Raw genomic sequence first — 20,087 nt, forward strand, 5'->3', positions numbered from 1 at the left:
TGAAAATTCAGTTCAAATATATGAATTAGTCTTGGAGAAGGATATCTAATGTGAAGAAAAATTGCTGCTTACTGCTCAGCAGGGCTCTTGCAACAGTAGCTGTGGAGCCATCTTGAGGCTCAGCAGATTGCTGGTGAGAGTGGGGTGTTTGGACACTTAACATCCAGTGCGGTTGGAGTTCTAAGTGTGTAGATCCAAGCGTGTGCATCCTTGCTCTCATTCTTCTACAGCTACATCACCGTAAACAAATTCAAAGGTAGCTGGAGTGAGCTATGTGTGAAAGGAACCACAGGGAGTTGTGGAGAAGGTAGAAAACACTGTTCCTCCCTCCAGGTTCCTTCTTCTGCCCTCACTACCTTCCAGCAGAGAGTATATCTTTTCACCCTGTTGTGCAGGACCAGTGACATGCACTCCCAGGTGCTGCATTTATTCTTGCTCCTTCTCACATGCAGTGGGATGGGGAGTTGCCCCAAGGTGCCAAAGATCAACTATGTGTGTGTGCAGGTGGAGCAAACAGTGTGAAGGAGACCTCTCAGCTCTTCATGAGATGGTCAGGATTGCCTGATGTCTCGGTTTTTCTACTTTGCATGCTTCACAGAGAGGAGAAGGAGGGGAGAGAAAATAAGTAACGTGGTGGGGAAAAGACCTATTGCTGTGGACAGGGACTGGGGAAAAAGAGAGCAGATTCTCTCTTATCTGTCCCTGCCAAGCTTTTGCTTGTTGAGGAGCTGCACCCTACCCTGTTCTCAAAGTGCTGCACCTGACATTTCTGCTCTTGCCATGTCCTCAGTCTATACCCCATAACCTGAGGAGAAGCCTTCTTCTACAGCTTTCTTTTCCAGTTTCATTTTACATGTTCTGGGGCACAGATAAGCTTTTTCTTTAGCTGCTCATCATTAGTTATTCTTTTCTCTGCTCCTGTCATTGCCGAACATTACGCTAAATGCATAGCAATAATTTATTACACTGGTGCAGCGTAACAAAAATTTACTACAGTGGTGCATGGTGAAGGTCAAAATGAGGAAGACTGACAGTCATAAGTCAAGATTTTTCTGCTGTATGATGCCTTGGTAAAATCCATACCTTACTGCTCTCTTACAGCTTCAGGCTCCCTGTACATTCTGGGGATGTCTTCATAGTAGGATCTGGGGGGACAGTGACTACTGATGGTGAGCTCTGAATGGTTCTGTCAAGATGAATGGCTTTTTTTCCATTAGGTTTTAGAGTTGTTTCAGGAACAGGCTTTTTGCTTTCCCTATTGCTTTGTTACTTATATACCTGAAGATGCTACCTATTTTTCATGCTGGTGGGTTGACCCTGCCTGGATGCCAGGTGCCCACCAAAGCTGCTCTATCACTCCCCATCTTCAGCTGCACAGGGGAGAGAAAATCTGATAAAAGGCTCATGGGTTGAGATAAAGACAGGGAAAGGTCATTCAGCAGTTACTGTTACAGGCAAAACAGGCTCACCTTGGAGAAAATGAATGTATTACCAACCAAACCAGAGTAGGATAATGAGAAATAAAAACTAAATCTTAAAATGCTTTTCCCCCACCCACCCCTTCTTACTAGGCTTAAATTTACTCCTGATGTTTTCTGCTTCCTCCCCTCTCCCAGTGGTGCAGGGGGATGAGGAATGAGGGCTGTGCTTAGTTCATCACATGTTGTCTCTGGTGCTCCTTCCTCCTCAGAGGAAGGACTCCTCACACTCTTCCCCTGCTCCAGTGTGTGATCTCTCCCACGGGAGACAGTACTTCAGGAACCTCCATGAACTTCTCCAGCGTGAGCCCCTCCCACATGCTGCGGTTCTTCACGAACTGCTGCAGTGTGCGTCCCTCCCATGGGACGCAGTGCTTCAGGAACAGGCTGCTCCAGTGTGGGTCCCCCACAGGGTAACTTGGTGTCAGCAGGCTGTTCTTTCACATATTCTCACTCCTTTCTCTGGCTGCAGTTGCTGTTGCGTGGGTTCTACCCCCTGCCCCCCTTTCTTAGATATATGATCACAAAGGCACTACCACCTTCACCTAAGGGCTCAGCCTTGGCCAGCAGCAGGTCCGTCTTGGAGCCAGCTGGCATTGGCTCTATCAGACATAGGGGAAGCTTCTAGCACCTTCTCACAGAAGACACCCTTGTAGCCTCCCCGCTACCAAAACCTTGCCACATAAGAAAAATACACCCTGCGTGCTCTGGATTTTGTGGGCAACCCAGACATGTGTATTTGATGATGGCACTTCCTCACTGGGGTAGCTTATGGTTCAATAAGACTGCGGTCACTGCGGTGAGAGATGAGCACAGAAGGAAAGGGGGAGACACCACTCCTCATGCTTTGCTGGGACTTGGTCTGAGGCTATCAGTGGTGACAGCCCTTTCATTTGGGTTCTTCTGGGGTTATGTATCTGGGAAAGGAGTGTTTGGCTGTTAGAATACCAGTGCTGTAGAAACAGATCAGTTTCTGCAGATACAGTAAGAACATCTGAGAGCTTTCACAGTAGTCTGAGGAAACCTATCTGTGACCTGCTAAGCTAAGAAATATTCTGCTTTAATGACAGGGTGTGTTTGCTGCTTTAGGTATTTGAGTAAAGTTAAATACTTGGGCATTTTCAATGGAAAATACTTCCTTCAATTTTATATTATCCCTTGTTATTTAGAGGTCTTAGTCACTGAAAACTAGGTAAAATATACAAGTCTTGGACAGATCTTGACACTGTCATTACTGTATGTTCCTTATTTTTTTTTTCTTCTAGGTTTAAAATGCATTTTATTAATTATTCAGGCTATCTAGGCTGACTTTCGGTCTGTTTCAATACAATGTATTGTGTTATAAAGACTTAGGAAGCAGAAATCTCTCTGAATTTGCCTGTCTTAATCCAGTTACATATAGCAATTTGTGTCGTGGGGCAGGTAGGTGGGTGGTGTAGTGTTCCACTACAGCTCTAAAGTAGAGCCCGGTTGTCTCTAAGGGCAAGAAATGTTTGTTTCCTGATGTAATTTTAGGCAACAGGCCTAAAAACTTGGGTTCGAACCACGTGTGATGAAAAATGCTTTTTTTCCATTACTGTGACTGAAATCGGCATGGGTAGCTGCTTGCTTTAAACTCTTTTTTTTAAAAAATGTAATTTATTAAACAGGCATGTTAATTTGCAGACAAAGTAAGACAAGCAAAAGATCATGCTGCTTATGCCATCATTAGTCTCCAAATCCTAAATAGAAGCTCTTGTTTGGTAAACTGCTTTATTGAAATTATGACATAAAGAATATTGCTATACTGTAAAGGGACTTAAAGAGTAAGTCTTTAACTGGTGCAATAATTATATTATTCTAATGTATTCTAAATGTTTCTCTGGAGATATTTGGATCTTTACTTTTCTGTTCCTGTTTTCAGGGAAATTCAAATGGCATTGCTACGGTGGATGTTTCAGCAGGTTTTGTGGGACTAGAAAGCTATGTGGAGATACCAGCTATCTTCCTTACAGCGTTTGCAACATATGCAGGACCTTTACTTTGGGCCATTCATCTGTTGTGCTACTTGAGTTCTGAAGTTAGCAGGTAATTATGTTTTGGACTAAAGTATTGCTCCTCTACGTACTGCAGATAGAAACACCATCCACATAGTGTGTACCTTTCCAAACAAATAGTTTAGTTCATATTGTTTTTTTCCTTGGAAATTAGTTTTCTATTAAGAAAATGCATGTCTGTTTTTTGGTATGAGTTTGTATCACCTCACTCGTCCAGTTTCATTTTTGCTGCAGAAGTTTTGCACTGGGAACATATCTGTATGTTTTACTAATTTTGTTTCTTAATGAGTTCTCAGTTTGCAGTGCTAAATTATTTAAAATTTTATTACATTTTGTTTTAACAGCATGTGCTGCCTAAAAACATTCTTCTTGGAACCTATTAAGTAGGAAACCTGAGAAGGGCTTTTTAAAGTAATAGAATAGAATTAAAACTTAACTAACTTGCTATTCTTTGAATGTCTGTCCTTGTTTCCATAGTGACATACAACGCTGTATAAATAAAAACAGATTTATTTTATTGTATGTTACTGGTTATTGCAGTCATCTGTAGCTAAAATATTTGTACTTTTGGGTGTCTTGGGTAGCAGACGGGTTAATGTAAAACGAATTAGTCATTTGGAATTATTGCATTTTAAGAAGACATAGTTGGAAAATGCGTATGTAATTTAGAGTGTAAAATCCAGTTGGTCTCTCTAAGTTGCATTTAACTAATCCAGGGCATTCAAACTGAGAAGTGCAGTATGTTAAAACAAAGAGAGGAGCTGTAAATTTCATATTGTATAATACCAATGCACAAATGCAAAAACTTGATATATTTTCACAGAAATAACACTTGATGTTACAAAATTCTTACTGTCCCAAAGTCTTTTTTCTGTTATCTATGGAATTTAAATGTACTTTTTTTTTAAAAATGGTGAACAAAATGTTGCAGCAGGCTCAGCAGGTGGGATTTTAGACAGAATTTAGTTTATCACAAGTCTTTGCCTTATGCATTGTCATCCTCTGTAAACCTCTGACTTCCCTTTATCTACAGAGTCTCATATGGTCTCATCCTCTTGGTGCTTTTTGTCTTCTGGCTTCTCTCTTCTTTCTCTTGTTTGTTTTGGACTATACCTACACTGTGAACTTGTGTGGGCTTGTGTGTGTTCATCAAAGGTGTAAGGAGACAGGATCCCCAGCTGACCAAGCGGCATAGGCTAGTGGGGGTTTTTGAACCAGGAAGGACCTGTTTTAACAGGCTAAATTCATGCACAGCCGTTGTGTCCATTGCTCTGTATTAACAGGCACCTTTAACAGGTAGAATTATTATTGAACTTATTCACTGACTTGCCTGTCTGCCATATTACTTTCTAAAGATGTTATCTCTCTCTACTTTATTGCAGTGGAATTACGCAGCCAGATGCTGGGCCATTGTATTGCTCTAGTAATGCACTCATTAGTGTAGATTGAGACTTACTGTAGAACATTACCTCTTAGATTCGTATAATCACAGAAATCCCTGTCTTGAATTTTCCTTACTACCTGGTATTTTGACACCAAACTCAGTTTTAACTCTCTGTGATGCCCCTTAGTTTAGCTTTAGTTACTGCTTTTCTCCATCAATACATCTTCCCAATATCCAAGCTCTTCATGATTTCTTCATTCTTTCAGCTCTCATTAAAAAGAGTTACCGTGTACATATAAGAAGCCCTGCCTCTTGTCTTAGTAAGTATTTGACCCATGACCCTGGGTATTACTTACATTCCATTAATCTACTGTTTTTCCCAATTTCTTTATACCTCTGCCATGCTTTGTTTAAAATAGCGTTAGACAGTTTCACTGGTCACATCCATGTTCCTGTGTTGTTGGTTTTTCAGCAGTCCGACTTTCCATTCTTCATTATTATGCTGTAGGTTCTTTGGAACTGGACCTTTTTGCTTGTGCTTGGAGGACTCTGAACACAGTGGAGTAAAATGCCTCAGTGCCATTGTCTGGGGAGGGAGAGGGAAAAAACAAGAGCTCCCATAATGTTTTTAAAAAGCTGAAGTTTTAATGTTTAAACCCTAGACTGCAGACTGTGATGAACACTAACATACAATGAAGAGAAAATGATACCATATAGCATGTTTTTTGAAAGCTCTTCTAACAAAATAATAAAAAACTTTCTGTAACAAAGTCTTTGAGGATCTATACTTGTTTAGTATTGTTTCAAATAATGTGCCTCTTTAGTAGTGTTGGTTGTTCTGATGTTTTCTTGGTTGAATTTTTGCAGATTAAAAGTTCAGCTAGTAGTGTTGCCAGGTACAGTGCTGGTTTAAACTGCTCTCAAGTGGGTAGCTGTGACCTGTAATACCCACATCACTTATGTAAGTAGATTCAATCCAGCAGCTTGTGTCGGTAGCCATTTTAAGGTTCATTCGGATCAACTGGTAAGGTTGTTTGCTCTACAGAACAGTAAATAATTCTGGACTGGAAACTTAGTAGCTGCCGGGCCTAGTTTAAATTGGTATATTATGGTCCTTGGAACTTGGTTGGTACGCTTTTTGTTTTACTCTTGTGTTTCGCTGTTGCTGACCAAATGGTTATCTCATTACTTTGTTGTTATTCTTTGGAGTCAAAGCTGAAACTGCAGAAGGCAGAGGCCAGCTGCTTCATGTGTTTCCTTAAATGTATGGGAGACTGAGCATTTAAAAAAACCAGCCGGATGCTTTATAAAGGTTTGTTACTGTTTTATAAGCAATATACCTTGGTCAGTGAAATTCAAACCCTTTCGTTTTTTTATGTGGTCCTGAGTGCAAGACGAAGATCCTTTCCCAGTTTCCTCCAGATAGTAAGGTCTAAAAGAATCCAGCTGCCCTGCTTTTTTGGATTATGTTGAGTGAGTCCTGTTAGATTGCCACAGGATGTCGTCAGGTTTCCTGACCCATCCTGGTACAGTCTCAGCTGAATGATGTGCACTGCTCAGCAGTGCCATTCTTAGCAAAGTCCTGCAACCTCCTTCAGAGCTGTTGCATCTGAGGAAGTTGATCTGGACAGGGAAGCCTCACTTCAGTGCTAGCTATCTTTGTTTGTTCCAGCCACTTAGCAGATCCCATGTAATTTGTAGCTGCATGAGTTGGGTTACTGGCTTACTAGAGCTTCTTGCTGGAGTTCTTAGAAGCTGAGCTCCACTGGGGCATCACTTTCTAGGGCAAGTACATATGCATATCCTTCCCTCTCTGTACTTTGCATTTATGAAATCACAGAATACTTGAGTCAGGAGTCCAACCCTCCTGTTCAAAGGAGGGTCAACCAAAGCAGGTTCCTCGGGGCATGTCCAGTTGGTTTTTGAGTATCTCCAAGGATGAACACTCCAGGGTCTCCTTGGGCAACCTGTTCCAGTGTGTGACAACCCTCACAGTTAAAATAGTTGTTTTCTGATGTAGTGGAATTAGTTGTGTTCCAGTTTGTGTCCATTGCTTCCTTTCAGTGGGCACTACTGAAAAGAGTCTGGATAAATCTTCTTTACTTCTGCCCATCAGATATTTATGAACATTGGTGAAATGCCTGCTGAGCTTTCTCTAATCAAGGCTAAAAAATCCCAGCTTTCTCAGCCTCCCATTTTATGTCAGATGTTCCGATGCCCTCAACATCTTTGTGACCTTTCAGTGGACTTGCTGCAGTACACCCGTGTCTATCTTCTCCTGGGGAGCCCAGAACATGCATGGGTTTATTCTTCCCCAGGTGCAGGATTTGGCATCTTCCTTTGTTAAACTTCTTCAGTTTCTTGTTAGCCCATTTCTGCAGTCTGTTGAGGTGCCTCTGAGTAGCAGCAGACCCATCTGCTGTATCAACCACTCCTCCCGGTTCTGTATTGTGTGCAGACATGAAGAAGGGGCACTCTGCCCCATTGTCCAGGTCATTAATGAAGATGCCAAACAGTATCAGCCCTGGTGTCAAGCCCTGGCATTGATCACTAGTTACTGGCCTCCAGGTTGACTTTGTGCTGCTGATTGCAACCCTGTGAGACCAGCAGCTGAGCCACTTTTCAGTCCACCTCACTGTCTGCTTTGCTAGCCTGGGCTGCATCAGTTTGCCGGTGAAGATGTTATGAGAGATGGTGTTAAAAGCCTCCTTGTGAGGTGAAGTGCATGAGATACATGTAGCCCATGTATCTTCAGGCCAGTACGGTATGATGGAATAGAAAATGAGGGCTTTCTGAAATAATACATTTGCTGTGACTGGAACTCCTTAAACAATTTGCTCCCATCTGATCAGACATGTGGAACTATAAAATATTATCCTCATATAGAAAGGTAAATATGCTTCTAAAATAATTAAGTGGCATGTGATAGACAGTCATGTAGATATTACTGCCATTTTTAGTCCTTCAGGCTCTTGTAAGAAACTTGGCATCTTAAATGTGATGGGATTTTCAAAGACTGAAATAGTAAGAAGAGCTCGTTAGTTCAGTCTCCACGGAAACTGTGCAATACTGAAACTATTTTTGAGACAGAGAGTAGTGACTAAGCTGATGCCTAAACTTAACCAAGTATTCTCTGTGTGGCCTGTACAAATTCCAGAGAGCATCTGGTTCAATCAAAGGGTATTTTTTACAGTGACCGCTGTATTGCTCTGATCTGAAGCAGAACTTTGGATTTTGGGACCCTGTGATTGGGAAAAGGACTATGTTGTTGGATAATTTGACCTATATTATATGACCTCAGTGTGCAGTACACTACAGATGGATTCAGTTTCCAAGCTCCTACCCAAACAAAATTGTCATGTGGGTGTTGTTCAGTGTTGTGTAATTACCACTCCTTAGCTAGGCATCGTGATAGTTTTCAGATTACTTGCACATTGGAATCTGTGTGTTAATTGATTTAATGAGTCAGGTATCAGGGTGAACTGGTGGACATTTCCTAGCATTAGACAGCTGCATGGGTCTTGGCTTTTCTTCCTGAGTGATCAAAAGATAAAACAGTGCTTTCACATTAGCAAATGGCTTTCAGGTATTGAAAATGGAAGTTATGCCCAACAGGAGAGTGTTAATAGTTGCAAAACTTTTAACATTATGCCATGACTTTGTTAATGTAGAATGGCAGCACAGCAAACAAGTTTTGCTGTGAGTTCTTTTATACGGCTGATCTAAACAGAATTAGGAAGGTATCCTAGCTAAATGAATTTCAGCAGTTAACATCAGCTTTTGCCATCTTCAACCTAATGTGTTTGATTCATTAAGTCCCCCATTCACAATCCATGTTAATACATTAATCCTTTTTCCTTCTGACATAAACTGGACGTGCAATGAGTTTGTCAATATACTTTTTTTTTTTTGAGTCACAGGTAGAAAGTGCAGTCCTCTTTAAAGACAAAGGAACAATCCAAACATTTTGCTCTGAACCCTTCAGTGTTTTACATAAATAATTTTTAATTCTTCTGGTTTCACTCAATTCTCTCTTCCTTAAGTTAGTTAAAGCTGAAAAAGTGTTTGCCACTAAGAATATACTGCTGCTGCATTTCTCTGGAACAGTAATACCTGTTAACTACTGTGTTTGCCACTAACAAATAAATAAAATTCATAGAAGATGGTATTTACTTGTTAGTTGATGTGTATGGAAAACTGGAATTGATCTGATAAAATGGGAATGGGGTTTTACTGCCAGAAGCCAGAAGATACTGTACTCACTTAGGTGTCTCCTGACATAATGTCATCGCAGTGATGACTGGAGATTTCTCTTAGACATCATTAGTGCTCTGATTGATACTTCTTCGTTCATTCCTTTATCACGCTAGTGAGACACTGACTTTTCCTATGAGGTTTCCTTCAAGCCACCATGGCTCTTAGTATTGAAAGTGTTTCCTTAGTAGTGAAAAGTGATCCAGCAAAGTAGACTTACCTGCAGTTGCCTCTATGTTATAAAAAAATGACAAATTGCTTCAAAGCCATTTGCAAAATAAATGTCATCCTCCTGCTCCATGGACCAGCTATGCAGCTGTGTTTTCGGAGCTGAAACACTTTCTGGGTAAATGTTAAGGAAAGTTGCACTCACGGAATTGATGAAATCACAGATTTGGAGTCGGTTAGGTTATTTTTGATTTGTGTAGACAGATAGAAGCATCTATCTAAGATTTAGAACTTTAAAAATTATTATCTAATTTGTGGTAGATTTGGCATATCTGTTATAAGGTTTGTTTTCTAGTAATGACTGATGACCCTAAAAAGAACTCATGCTGCAGCGTGCTAGTTACTTCCCAAATGCATTGCAGGGCTGGCTACACAGCTTTTAGATGGTCTTAGAGATGCTGTGTACTGCCATTGCTGTGAGATTGTTTTCATTGGCAGAATTGCTGGCTTAGGTAGAGGCCACTTTAAGTAAGCATGTTAGATATGCCTTTTCATTTTTAAGTGGTCCATCACTTTTTATTTGTGGGTAGTCTTGAATTGAAAGGAAAGGGTTCTGAAATTATTTTTTATTTCTGCACAAGCTCTAATTTGAGGTTTTTGTAGTTACATTGTCTTCCTCTTCTTACTCTTCTGGTGTTCATCTGACTTATAGAAGTATACTTAAAGGCACGCAGCTGAGTTGGCTGTACAGCCTTCTAGTTCTCAGTGTATCTGTAGAGCCACAAGTTTCTTCATACTCTACCAGAGTGCAGGTATGCAGTATCACTTTGCTGTACAAAAGGGTGCAGTATTTGACCTTTATTGTTGTTTGGACCTCTGCATTGTGAGACAATAGTTTTCTGCAATCCCGAATGGCTAGATGTACCAGTGCTGCTTACATAAAAGACTTAATTAAATTTAATACACACATAAGCTTATTGAATCTGTTAGGAGATCAACATTAATGACATTGGGCATGAGTAGCTGTGGGGACATAAATTTCAGGGAGAAATATTGGGACCCAACAGTAAGCAACCAGAATTTCTTCAAAGAATAATGACCATCTAGACAGGATCTGTTAGCAGGACTCTACAAAGACTTCAGGAGCCCCATAAAATATGAAAAAATAAGGAAAGGGAGGTTGGTTAAGTTTTGTGTCTGCAAATGAACTTCAGGTAGTCCTTCCTATTATTAGTGAACTATGGCTGTTGGAACTTAATAGAGGAAAGCTAACTTGCATCAGAGTTGCAGGATAGTGAGTGGTCATGTGGCATGTTATTTTCAAAAATCATAGGCACTGGGGTGAAATAAAAGGAATTTTAGTAAATTCTGATGAAAGGGATTAGGTTTGTCTATACTGTCATCTAAGAAGATTTATTTGATTAGCATGCACGGCTGTTAGTAGAGGAAGGACCCTGAAGCTTAGTGCTGCTATAAAGTTAAGTTATACTTTCCTATGTTCTTCTCCTCTGTCTCTGACTCACTGTCACTCATTCTCTTGCTTGCTCTCCTTCTCTCTCACTCACTTGGCATCCTTTGCTTTACCTTGCTTGGAATACTCCCCATCCCTCTCTTTCTCTTGCTATCCCCCCACCACCCCAAGCCTCTCTTTTCTGTTGGACACACTTTACACCTCTTTGTGTTTTGTGCCTCTCCCTCTCACACCTGCCTTCTCCCTTGTGCATTTTCTGTCTTGTCACAAAAATTTGCAACTGCTGACTGAGGAGAGGCAAGGAAGCACAATAAAGAATACAAGAGTAAATATTTATTCATGGATATAAGACGTCCCAGCTAAACCGGGGCACCCCGAATGTAGTTTTACACAGGATTCTTGTACCTTTGTTCATGTTTCTCACTCACCATCCCTGTATCTCTGTCCTGCTGTATACCTGTCGCCCCACCCCAAGATGTTCCTCTCTTGCTTTCCCACTCTTTCACAGATGTTTCCCCCTCTTGTGCTTCCCCATGCTTTTTCCTCCTCACACACTTTCTCTCACACTTCCCCTCTCATGACTGTCACCATGCTTTTTCCTCTCTCTCACATACACTTTCACTCTCTCCTTGTACTTTCTCCCTCTCATACATGCATTCTCCCTGCCTTTTGTGCACTTCCCCCTGCCCACCATACACTTCACCTTCTTTAACACACTTGTCCCCCTCTCATACACACTCCCACCTTCTCTCATGCACTTCTCCCCTTCTTGCATGCGCTTCCACATTTTCTCATATGCCTCTCTCCCTCTTTCGTGCTTGCTTTCCTCCCCTTTGTGCTCTTCCCCTGGCTGGCACGCTTCCATCTCTTCTGTGTGGTGCTCCCCTACTTTGTGTGTTTCCACCCTGCATGCTTCTCTCTGTCACACGTGCATTGTCCTCCTTCTGTATGCTCTTCTTTCCTCTCACATGTGTGCTTCTCATGCATGCTCTCCCTTTCTCACTTGAACGTGCTTTGTCTCTCCCTTGTGTTCTTTTTCTTATGTACTTTTGCTCCCTTGTGTGTCTTCATCTTTTGCATCCCTCTGTCTCTTCCTTTTCCCTTTTCTATCTTCCTTTTGCTTCCTTAGATTGTCTCTGTTCTTGCATGCCTTCCCATGTCTCACACTTTTCCCATCTCTCTCACAAACACTCAGATTCTTAAAAATTCAAATTGCTTGCACTTTCCATCTGTCACATGTTCAATCTCTTACCTGGGTCCCCCTTCTCTCTGCCATCTACCCTCTCCCACATGCCTTTTCTTTCTTTTGCACTTCCATCTAACATTCTGTATTCTGTCTTTGCCTCTTTGTCTCTCACTTTCCTTCTCCTTTATGTGCTTTCCTGTCTCTGACAGACTTTTCCTTTCTTGCATGCACTCTCTTAAGCCTGAAGTCTCTCGCTTGTGCTTTCCTCCTTCTCACTTGCTCTCTGCCCCTTCTATCTGTACAGTTTTTCCTCTCAATCTGTAGAGCTTCCCCCAGTCATACCCTGCTTCCTGCTTGTCTCGGACCTGCTTTCCCTCCCTCTTAGATTTGCATTTCCCCTCTCTTGGGCATTTCCCATCTCTTGCATACACTTTGCCTCTGTCTTCTTGAGCCCTTCCCCACATGCACTGGTTCTCCCTCCTCTCTCCCCTGCTCATTCTTTCCTTTTGTTTCTCTTCCCTCTCTATTTTGCCCCTTTTCCCCTCCCTCCTCCTCACACATTCCCTCTCTTTCTGTCTTTCTCTCTACCCCTGTATTTCCCTCTCTCTGACGCCCTTTTCCTTTATGCCTTTTGCCTTTCTCTCTGATGTGCTTTGCCTGTCCCTCATGTATATCCTTATCAGTGATCTGGATGAGGAGATTGAGTGCACCCTCAGAAGTTTGCAGATGACACCAAGTTGGGTGTGCGTGTTGATCTGCTTGAGGATAGAAAGGCTCTACAGAGGGACTTGGACAGGTTGGATTGATGGGCCAAGGCCAGTTGTATGAGGTTTAACAAGGCCAAATGCCAGATCCTGCCCTTGGGTCACCACAACCCCATGCAACGCTACAGGCTTGGGGAGGAGTGGCTGGAGAGCTGCCTGGTGGAAAAGGACCTGGGGGTGCTGGTTGACAGCTGGCTGAACATGAGCCAGCAGTGTGCCCAGGTGGCCAAGAAGGCCAATGGCATCCTGGTTTATATCAGGAATAGTGTGGCCAGCAGCAGCAGGGAAGTTATCATGTCCCTGTACTTGGCACTGGTGAGGCCACACCTAGAATACTGCATTTAGTTTTGGGCCCCTCAGTACAAGAAAGACATTGAGTTGCTGGAGTAGCAACAAAGCTGGTGAAGCATCTACAGCACAAGTCTTACAAGGAGAGGTTGAGGGAACTGGGGTTGTTTAACCTGGAGAAGAGGAGGCTGAGGGGAGACCGTAGTGCTCTCTGCAGCTACCAGAAAGGAGGTTGTAGTGAGGTGGGTGTCAGTCCCTTCTCTCAAGTAGCAAGTGGTATGACAAGAGGAGATGGCCTCAAGTTGTGTCAGAGGAGGTTTAGGTTGGATATTTGGAAAAATTTCTTCACCTACAGGGTTGAAAAGTATTGGAACAGGCTGCCCAGGATAGTGTCACTGAGTCACCGTCCCTGGAGGTATTTGAAACATGTATAGATGTGGTACTTCAGGACATGTTTAGTGGCGGACTTGGCAGTGTTAGGTTAATGGTTGGACTTTATGACCTTAAGGGTCTTTTCCAACCTAAATTATTCTATGTGCTTTGCCTCTTGCATGTATGTTCACTCCCTTATGCTTTTACTGCCCTTGATGCTTGCTTTCTCCTGCATGTTTTGCCTCTCCTGCATTTCACCTGTCTTACATGCTGTGCCTCTTTCCTCTGCTTTTTTCTTCTGCTTCCCTATCTCATTCTGTCAGTTTGCCCCTTGGATGCCTCTTGTGTGCCCTTCCCTCCACTCATGTGCTTCCCCTTCTCTTTCATGCACTTTCCCCTTCTTGCACACTTCCCCCCATCACATGCATTTCTCTCCCTCATGCATGTTGTCTTTCTTGCATACACTTTGCCTCTCACACACCTTGCCTGTTGTGTGCTTTACTTTTCACGTGCTTTGCTTTTCCCTCACTTGTGCTTTGCCTCCCTTGCACACATGCGCTTTGCCATTCTTTCTTGCATTCATGTATGCTTTCTCACTTCTCAGCATCTTGTGTTTATGCTTTACCTCTTGTGCATATGCAAGTTTTGCCTCTTATGTACATGATTTGCCACTCTCTCTCCCTGTCTCAGAAGCACTTTGCTGCTTTGTCTTATGTCTTTTGCTGCTGTTGTGTCAATGTAGGCATTTTGCGCTCTCATTCTCCCTTGCTTTCGTGTTTACCATTCTTTCCTGCCCTCTCATGCATTTCCATCTTTCAGTTTTTCTCTCTTATTAGCAATTAGTCAAGCTTTCACTCTCTCACTACCCCCTCTGTTGTGCTTGCTATCCCACTCTCTGTCCCTCTCCCACGTGCTATCCCTCAGACTTTCTCTAGCTTTCCCTCTCACTGTATGTTTCCCTCTCTGTGATATGCCCTTTCTGACTGTCTTGGATGTTTATGCCCTCTCTCTTGAATGTGCATTTCCTCTCTCCTAGATGCACTTTGCCTCCTCTCTTGCTTTCCATTGTGTGCTGTATCTTTTGTGTGCTTTCACTCTTGTGTGTGTGTTTCTTCTTTCTCTTGCACATTGCCCCATCTCTGTATCACTTCGCTCTTCTGCTGTCCCCCTCCTGCATGCTCTCCCAGGCACAGTTTTCCTCTCTCATGCTTACACTTTCTTTCTTGCTCCCGTTCTCAGTCTTTTGTGTTCTCTTCTCCGCTTCCCTGTCTCTCCTTTTCCCTTGCTTCCCCTCTCTCTCAGGAACACATTTTTCTCTGTTGGTTTCACTTTCTCACACATTTTCCCTGCCTCAATCACATGCTTTGCCTCTCTGCTGTCCCCTTTCCCCCCTCTCCCTCACATACTCCATCTCTCTGTCACTCACCTTGCCTTCCCCACCCCGTTTCCTTTCTGTCTCCACTGTCTCAAACCTGGACCTACCAGTGCCCTTTTTTGTCTCCCTAATGAGCTTTCTCACCCCAACGCCTTGGTTCTCCCCACCTCTCTCTGTTCCAGCCTCTCCCTGAGTCTTCCACCCCTCTCTGCTTTCCAGCTCTCTTGCATGCTTTCCAGTTCTCACACACTTTCCTGCACTCACATCTTTCTCATGCTCTTCCCTCTCATTCTCTCTTGCTTTCCTCTATTTTGATTTCCTTCCCCTTGTTGCGTGCTTTTCTATCCCTCGCACCCTTTTCCTCTCTTGCTTGCGCTTTCTCTCCTGCACATGCTTTCAGTCTCTTGCTCGCTACGCCTCTCTGCCTTGTTCCCTCCCTGCCACTGTCCCTCCTATTGCATTCTCTCCCTCTCCCCCTCTCCCCTCCCAGTGTTCCTCCCTCATACCCAAGTGTTGCTGTCATCTCTTGCCCTTCCCCACTCTTGCTTTCACCTCTCCCCTCACTTTCCCACTCATATGCTTTCCTGATCTCTTTCACATTACATTCTTCCCCATCTTCCTCACGCTCCTTTCTCTCTCATCTCTGCCCATATGCTTTTCCATCTTTCACTTGCACTTTTTCTTGCACACTCTGTCTCTCGCTTGTACTTTCTCTCTTGTCCTCAATAGCACTCATCATCTTACTGTCTTACTTGCCACTCATTGTGCCCCCCCACCCTGTCTCTTTCTCAGCATCCTTCTCTTTCAGTCCCTCATTTTATTTGTCTTGCTGTCCCCCTCACTTTCCTCTCAAGCACCCCTCATTTCTGCTCTCCCCAACACTCCCTCTCTCTTGCTTCCCCTCTGTCTCCCCTCCTCCTTGCTTCCCCCTGGTCTCTCTTGCTGTCCCTCTGTCTCATGGCCCCCACCTTTCTCACTGTTGACCCCTCCCTGTCCCTTTGTCTCCCTGCCCTTGCTGTTCCTTCCTCTCATGCGCTATCCCTTCTCCCTCTTTCTCTATCCTTTCCTCTCTCCCTCTGAGTACTTCCTTCTGCATCTCTCACTTTCCAGGCTTCCCCACTCTTGCTGTCTATCCCCCCCACTCTTCCACTGTCCCTCCTGGTCTTTTTCGCCTCCCTGTTCCTGCTCGGTGCGCCCACTCCCCTTCATTCTCTCCCCTCCCCTGCTGTTCTTCTCATTCCCTCTCACTACCCCTACTGCTCTCCCTCTGTCTCATGGTTCCTTTCATTCTCGATGTCTTGCTCCCCACCCCCTCTGTCTTATCCCTACATCTCTTGGTCTCTCTCTTACTGCCCCTACATTTCTTTCATGCTCTCTGTCCCTCTCCCTTTCTTATAATTTCCATACATTTACACTTTTCCTCTCATCTGTCACTTGCACTTTCTCTGTTTCTCATGTTCCTCCTTTTGCATATTTTTCTTTCTTGGAAGCTTTGCCTCTCTCACAAGTACTCTCCCTTGCAAGTATGTCTTGCACATACTTTGTGTCTCTGGCATGCTCGTGGCTCCACAGCATGGTCTTTACTTCTTTGGCACACTTTTTGCCTCCTTGAATAAGCTTTCCCTCCATGTACCTCACAAGCTTTTTGAGTCATATTCACCCTGTTATATCCTTTCTGTCTCAGTTTCTCCATCTCCTGCTTTCCTTCTCTTGTTCATGCTGTTATGTGCAACCTGGCATGCTTGAGCTCTCTCACACACTTTCACTCACTTCTGCTACTTGTCTGTCACACTTGCCCTGTCTTGTGTGCTTTCACTCTTATACGCTATCCCTCTCATTTCTGCATGGATCTCATGTACTTTCCCTTTCTTCTGCTTTCTCTCCAGTGCTTGCTTTCTCTTGTGCTTCCCCTCTCCACAGGTGTGCTTTCCTTCTCTTGCATGCATGCACTTTCTCTTTCTTGCATGTGCTTCTCCTCCTACGTGCACTTTACCTCTACTGCGTGTGCTTTACCTCTTGCTTGTATGGTTTACTTTTCCCTCCATTATCCCTCACATATTAATTCCTTCTCTCTTGTGCACATACTTTTTCCTCTGTATCTTTCACACATTCCTTCTCTCTCTCTCTTGTGCACTTTTTGTCTCTCCCCCAACATCATGCACTTCTCCTCTCACCCATGCTTGTGCTTTCCCTCACTTGTTCTTACTTTCCTGTTATCTCTTATCTTATCCCCTTTCTCTCTTTCTCTCACACACACTTCCCTCTCTCACTTTCTTGCATGCTTTCTCATGCTTTCTTCACATGGCTTCCCTTTCTAGCATGCTTTCCTTGTCTGCTACTGTTCTGCATATGCTCTTCCCTATGTCTACTGCACTGTTTTCCTCTCTTATGTGTCCTTTCCCTCTCTCGTTTTTTCCTTGTGGGTTCTCTTTCAAACATTTTTTCTTTTCTGTACTTCACTGCCTTTAATGCTTTCCCTTTACCACATGTAGTTTCTGTTGAACAGTCTCCCAGTCTCTCTTGCTTGTACTTTTCCTCCCTCATGGACACTCTCTCTTTTCCTCACCCTTCCACTTGCTCTTTCACTTCCCCTTTTCTCCTCTCCTGCTCATGTTTTCTGTCCCTTTTCCACTTTCCCTCCCTCTCTGTATCTTGCACTTCCCTTTTCATGCATGCTGTCGATTTCTAGCTTGTTGTCCCTGTCATGCATGCTTCTACTTTGGTGCATGTGCTTTTCTTTTTGCTTATTGCAGTTTTCCTTGCTCTTTCTTGTACACTTTTCTCTCGTGTGTGAATACACTTTCCCTCTCTTTCCCTCACACTCTCTTGTTTTTGCCTCTCTCAAGTTTTCCTTCTCTTGCATGCATGCTGCTTACCTTCTCTCTCTGTTGTGTGCTTCCCATCTTTTGCACACGCTTTTTCTCTATTGCACATTGCGCCCTTCTCACTCTCTTGCACTTCCCTCTATTGGTTGTGCTTTCCCTCTGTCTTTCTTTGTTCTTTCCCTCTGCTGGGCACACTTTCCCTCCCTCATGCAGCCCTTTTCCTCCCACCCCATATGCTGTCTTGCATGCTTTCCCTCTCACTTGTGCACTTTCCTGTTCTGTTACGTGCTTTCCCTCTTTCATGTGCATGTTCTGTCTCTGGTGAACATCCCTCCTTTTCCCATACATTCTCTCTATCATATCTTTCATCTTTTTTATCATGCCTTTCCCCTCTGGTACCTTTCCCTTGCTGTTTTGGTTGCACCTTTCCCCTCTGTGCATGCTTACTTTCTTATATGGGCACTTCCCCCCCCCCCCCCCCCCCCCCCCCCCATTTGCTTTCCTTCTCTGTCTCTAGCATGCTTTCCCTCTTTTTCTCTCAGGTTTTTTTATCATTCTCTCAGTTTCCTGCTCTATTATGTGCGTCTCCTCTCCCTTGTAAGCTCTTTCACTTTCTTGAATGTGTTTTCCCTCATTTGCTCAAGCTTTCCTTGTCTCTGTTGTGAATGTTTCTCACTTTCATGCTCTCTTGAGCTCTCTCATTTAACATATGTTTCCCTCTTGTGCCCACTTGCCCTCTCACATACTTCCCTTCTTGGATGAACTTCCCTCATGCTCTTTCACTCCCTCTCACAGGCTTTCTCTTCCTCCCTATCGTGTAAGGCTTCCTTCCCTCTCTTACATGCTTTACCTCTGTCCCATGCATCTGTTCCTCTCAGAGACCCTTTACACTTTTCAGTTCTCTCTTGATTTCTCTTTCACAGTCTCTCTCTTCTGCACTACTTCTCTGCCATGCACTATTCCTTTACTGTGTGTGATTTCTCTTCCTCCCTGGTACAGTTCCTCTGTCTCTTTCATCATCCCTCTCTCACAGATGCACTTCTGCTGTGTTTCTTCCTTGCTTTCTTTCTCTTCGGCACACTTACCCTTTCTCTGTCGCACGCTTAATCACAAGTGCTATCCCTCTGTCTCATCATCCATTCTCTTTCTCCCTTGCCTGTTTTCCTGCTCTGTTAGCACTTTCTCCTGCACGTAACATTTTACATGTGCTTGACTCTCTTTCTTATGCTTTGTCTGCCTTGCACGTTCTTTTGCTAACACTCTCACTTTCCCCTCCTATCTTTCACAGTTCCTCTGTCTCAGGCATTGCCTGTATCTCATATTTACCTCTTGCACACACTTTATCTTGCATGCTTCCCCCGCCCATGCATGCTCTTTCTTTCATGTGTCTGCTTTCCTTACGGATTCCTTCTCTTGTGTACTCTTTCCCTCAGTCTCAGGCATTTGCTATCTCTTGCACATGCACACTGTCCCTTTCTCTTGCATGCACTTTTTCTGTTTCTCCTTCTTGTGCTCCCCCTCTGTTGTGACCGTTTCCTGTTTCTGTCATGCTCTTTCCCTCTTTCTTGTGTGGGAGGGCTTTCCCTCTCACTGGTGCATGTTCTCTCTTGCATGCTGTTTCTTGCAGTCCTGGGCATTTTGTGTCTCTTGTGTGCAATTTCCCCTCTTTTGCACTCTTTCCCTCCCTCTCTGTCACTTCCCCATGCCTTTTTTTTTTTGCGTTCTTGCCCTTTCTCATGTGCTGTTCCCCCAGTCCATGTTTTCCTCCTTGTGCATGCCATTTCCATACCTGTTGTGTGCCTTCCTTCTTACTTGCTTGTACTTTTTCTCCTGCATGTTTCAGTCTCTCTCATCCTTTTCCTCTTGGTTGCGTGTAGACCTTCCCTCTCATGCACTTTCCCTCTGGTTTGGGTTAACCCCAGTCTACAGTTAAGCACCACACAGCCATTTACTTGTTCCCCTCCCAGTGGGATGGGGTTGAGAATCAGAAGGCAAATGTGAGAAAACTTGTGGATTGACATAAAGACAGGTTAATAAGTGAAGCAAAGCTCTGTGTGTAAGCAAAGCAGAATAAGGAATTTATTCACTGCTACCCACTGGCACTTCCGTGGAAAGCAGGGCCTCAGCATACTTAAGTTACTTAGGAGGACACACTGTAACCACAAACACGCCTTCATCCTTTTTTCCTCCAACTGTCAGTGCTGAGCAAAACATATAGGATATCCCACTGGGCAGTTGGGGTCAGCTGTCATGGCTGTGTCCATTCCCAACTTCTTGCACACCCTCAGCCTACGTACTGGGTGGGCAGCATGAGAAACTCAGAAGGCCTTGATGATGCAAGCAATGTTCAGCAATAACTAAACTATCACTGTGTTATCAACGCTGTTTTCTTCACAAATCCAAACCAGCACCATACGAGCTGATATGAAGAAAGCTGACTCCACCCCAGCCAGACCCAGTATATGCTTGCTCTCATGCTTTAGCTC

General features: G+C 43.7%; 1 protein-coding gene across 6 annotated transcripts in view; it reads left to right on the forward strand.

Annotated features, from left to right (window-relative positions):
* The window catches only part of PIGG (phosphatidylinositol glycan anchor biosynthesis class G (EMM blood group)), an 86,092-nt gene that overhangs the window by 53,930 nt on the left and 12,075 nt on the right, over positions 1 to 20,087 (forward strand). For all 6 annotated transcript variants that reach the window (XM_064439273.1, XM_064439274.1, XM_064439275.1 and 3 more), the window contains one exon: positions 3,382 to 3,545. In XM_064439273.1, coding sequence (XP_064295343.1) covers positions 3,382 to 3,545 — 164 coding nt within the window. The remainder of the gene's footprint in view (positions 1 to 3,381; positions 3,546 to 20,087) is intronic.

The sequence above is a fragment of the Phalacrocorax carbo genome, chromosome Z (genome assembly GCF_963921805.1).
Source record: "Phalacrocorax carbo chromosome Z, bPhaCar2.1, whole genome shotgun sequence".
NCBI classification, from domain to species: domain Eukaryota; kingdom Metazoa; phylum Chordata; class Aves; order Suliformes; family Phalacrocoracidae; genus Phalacrocorax; species Phalacrocorax carbo.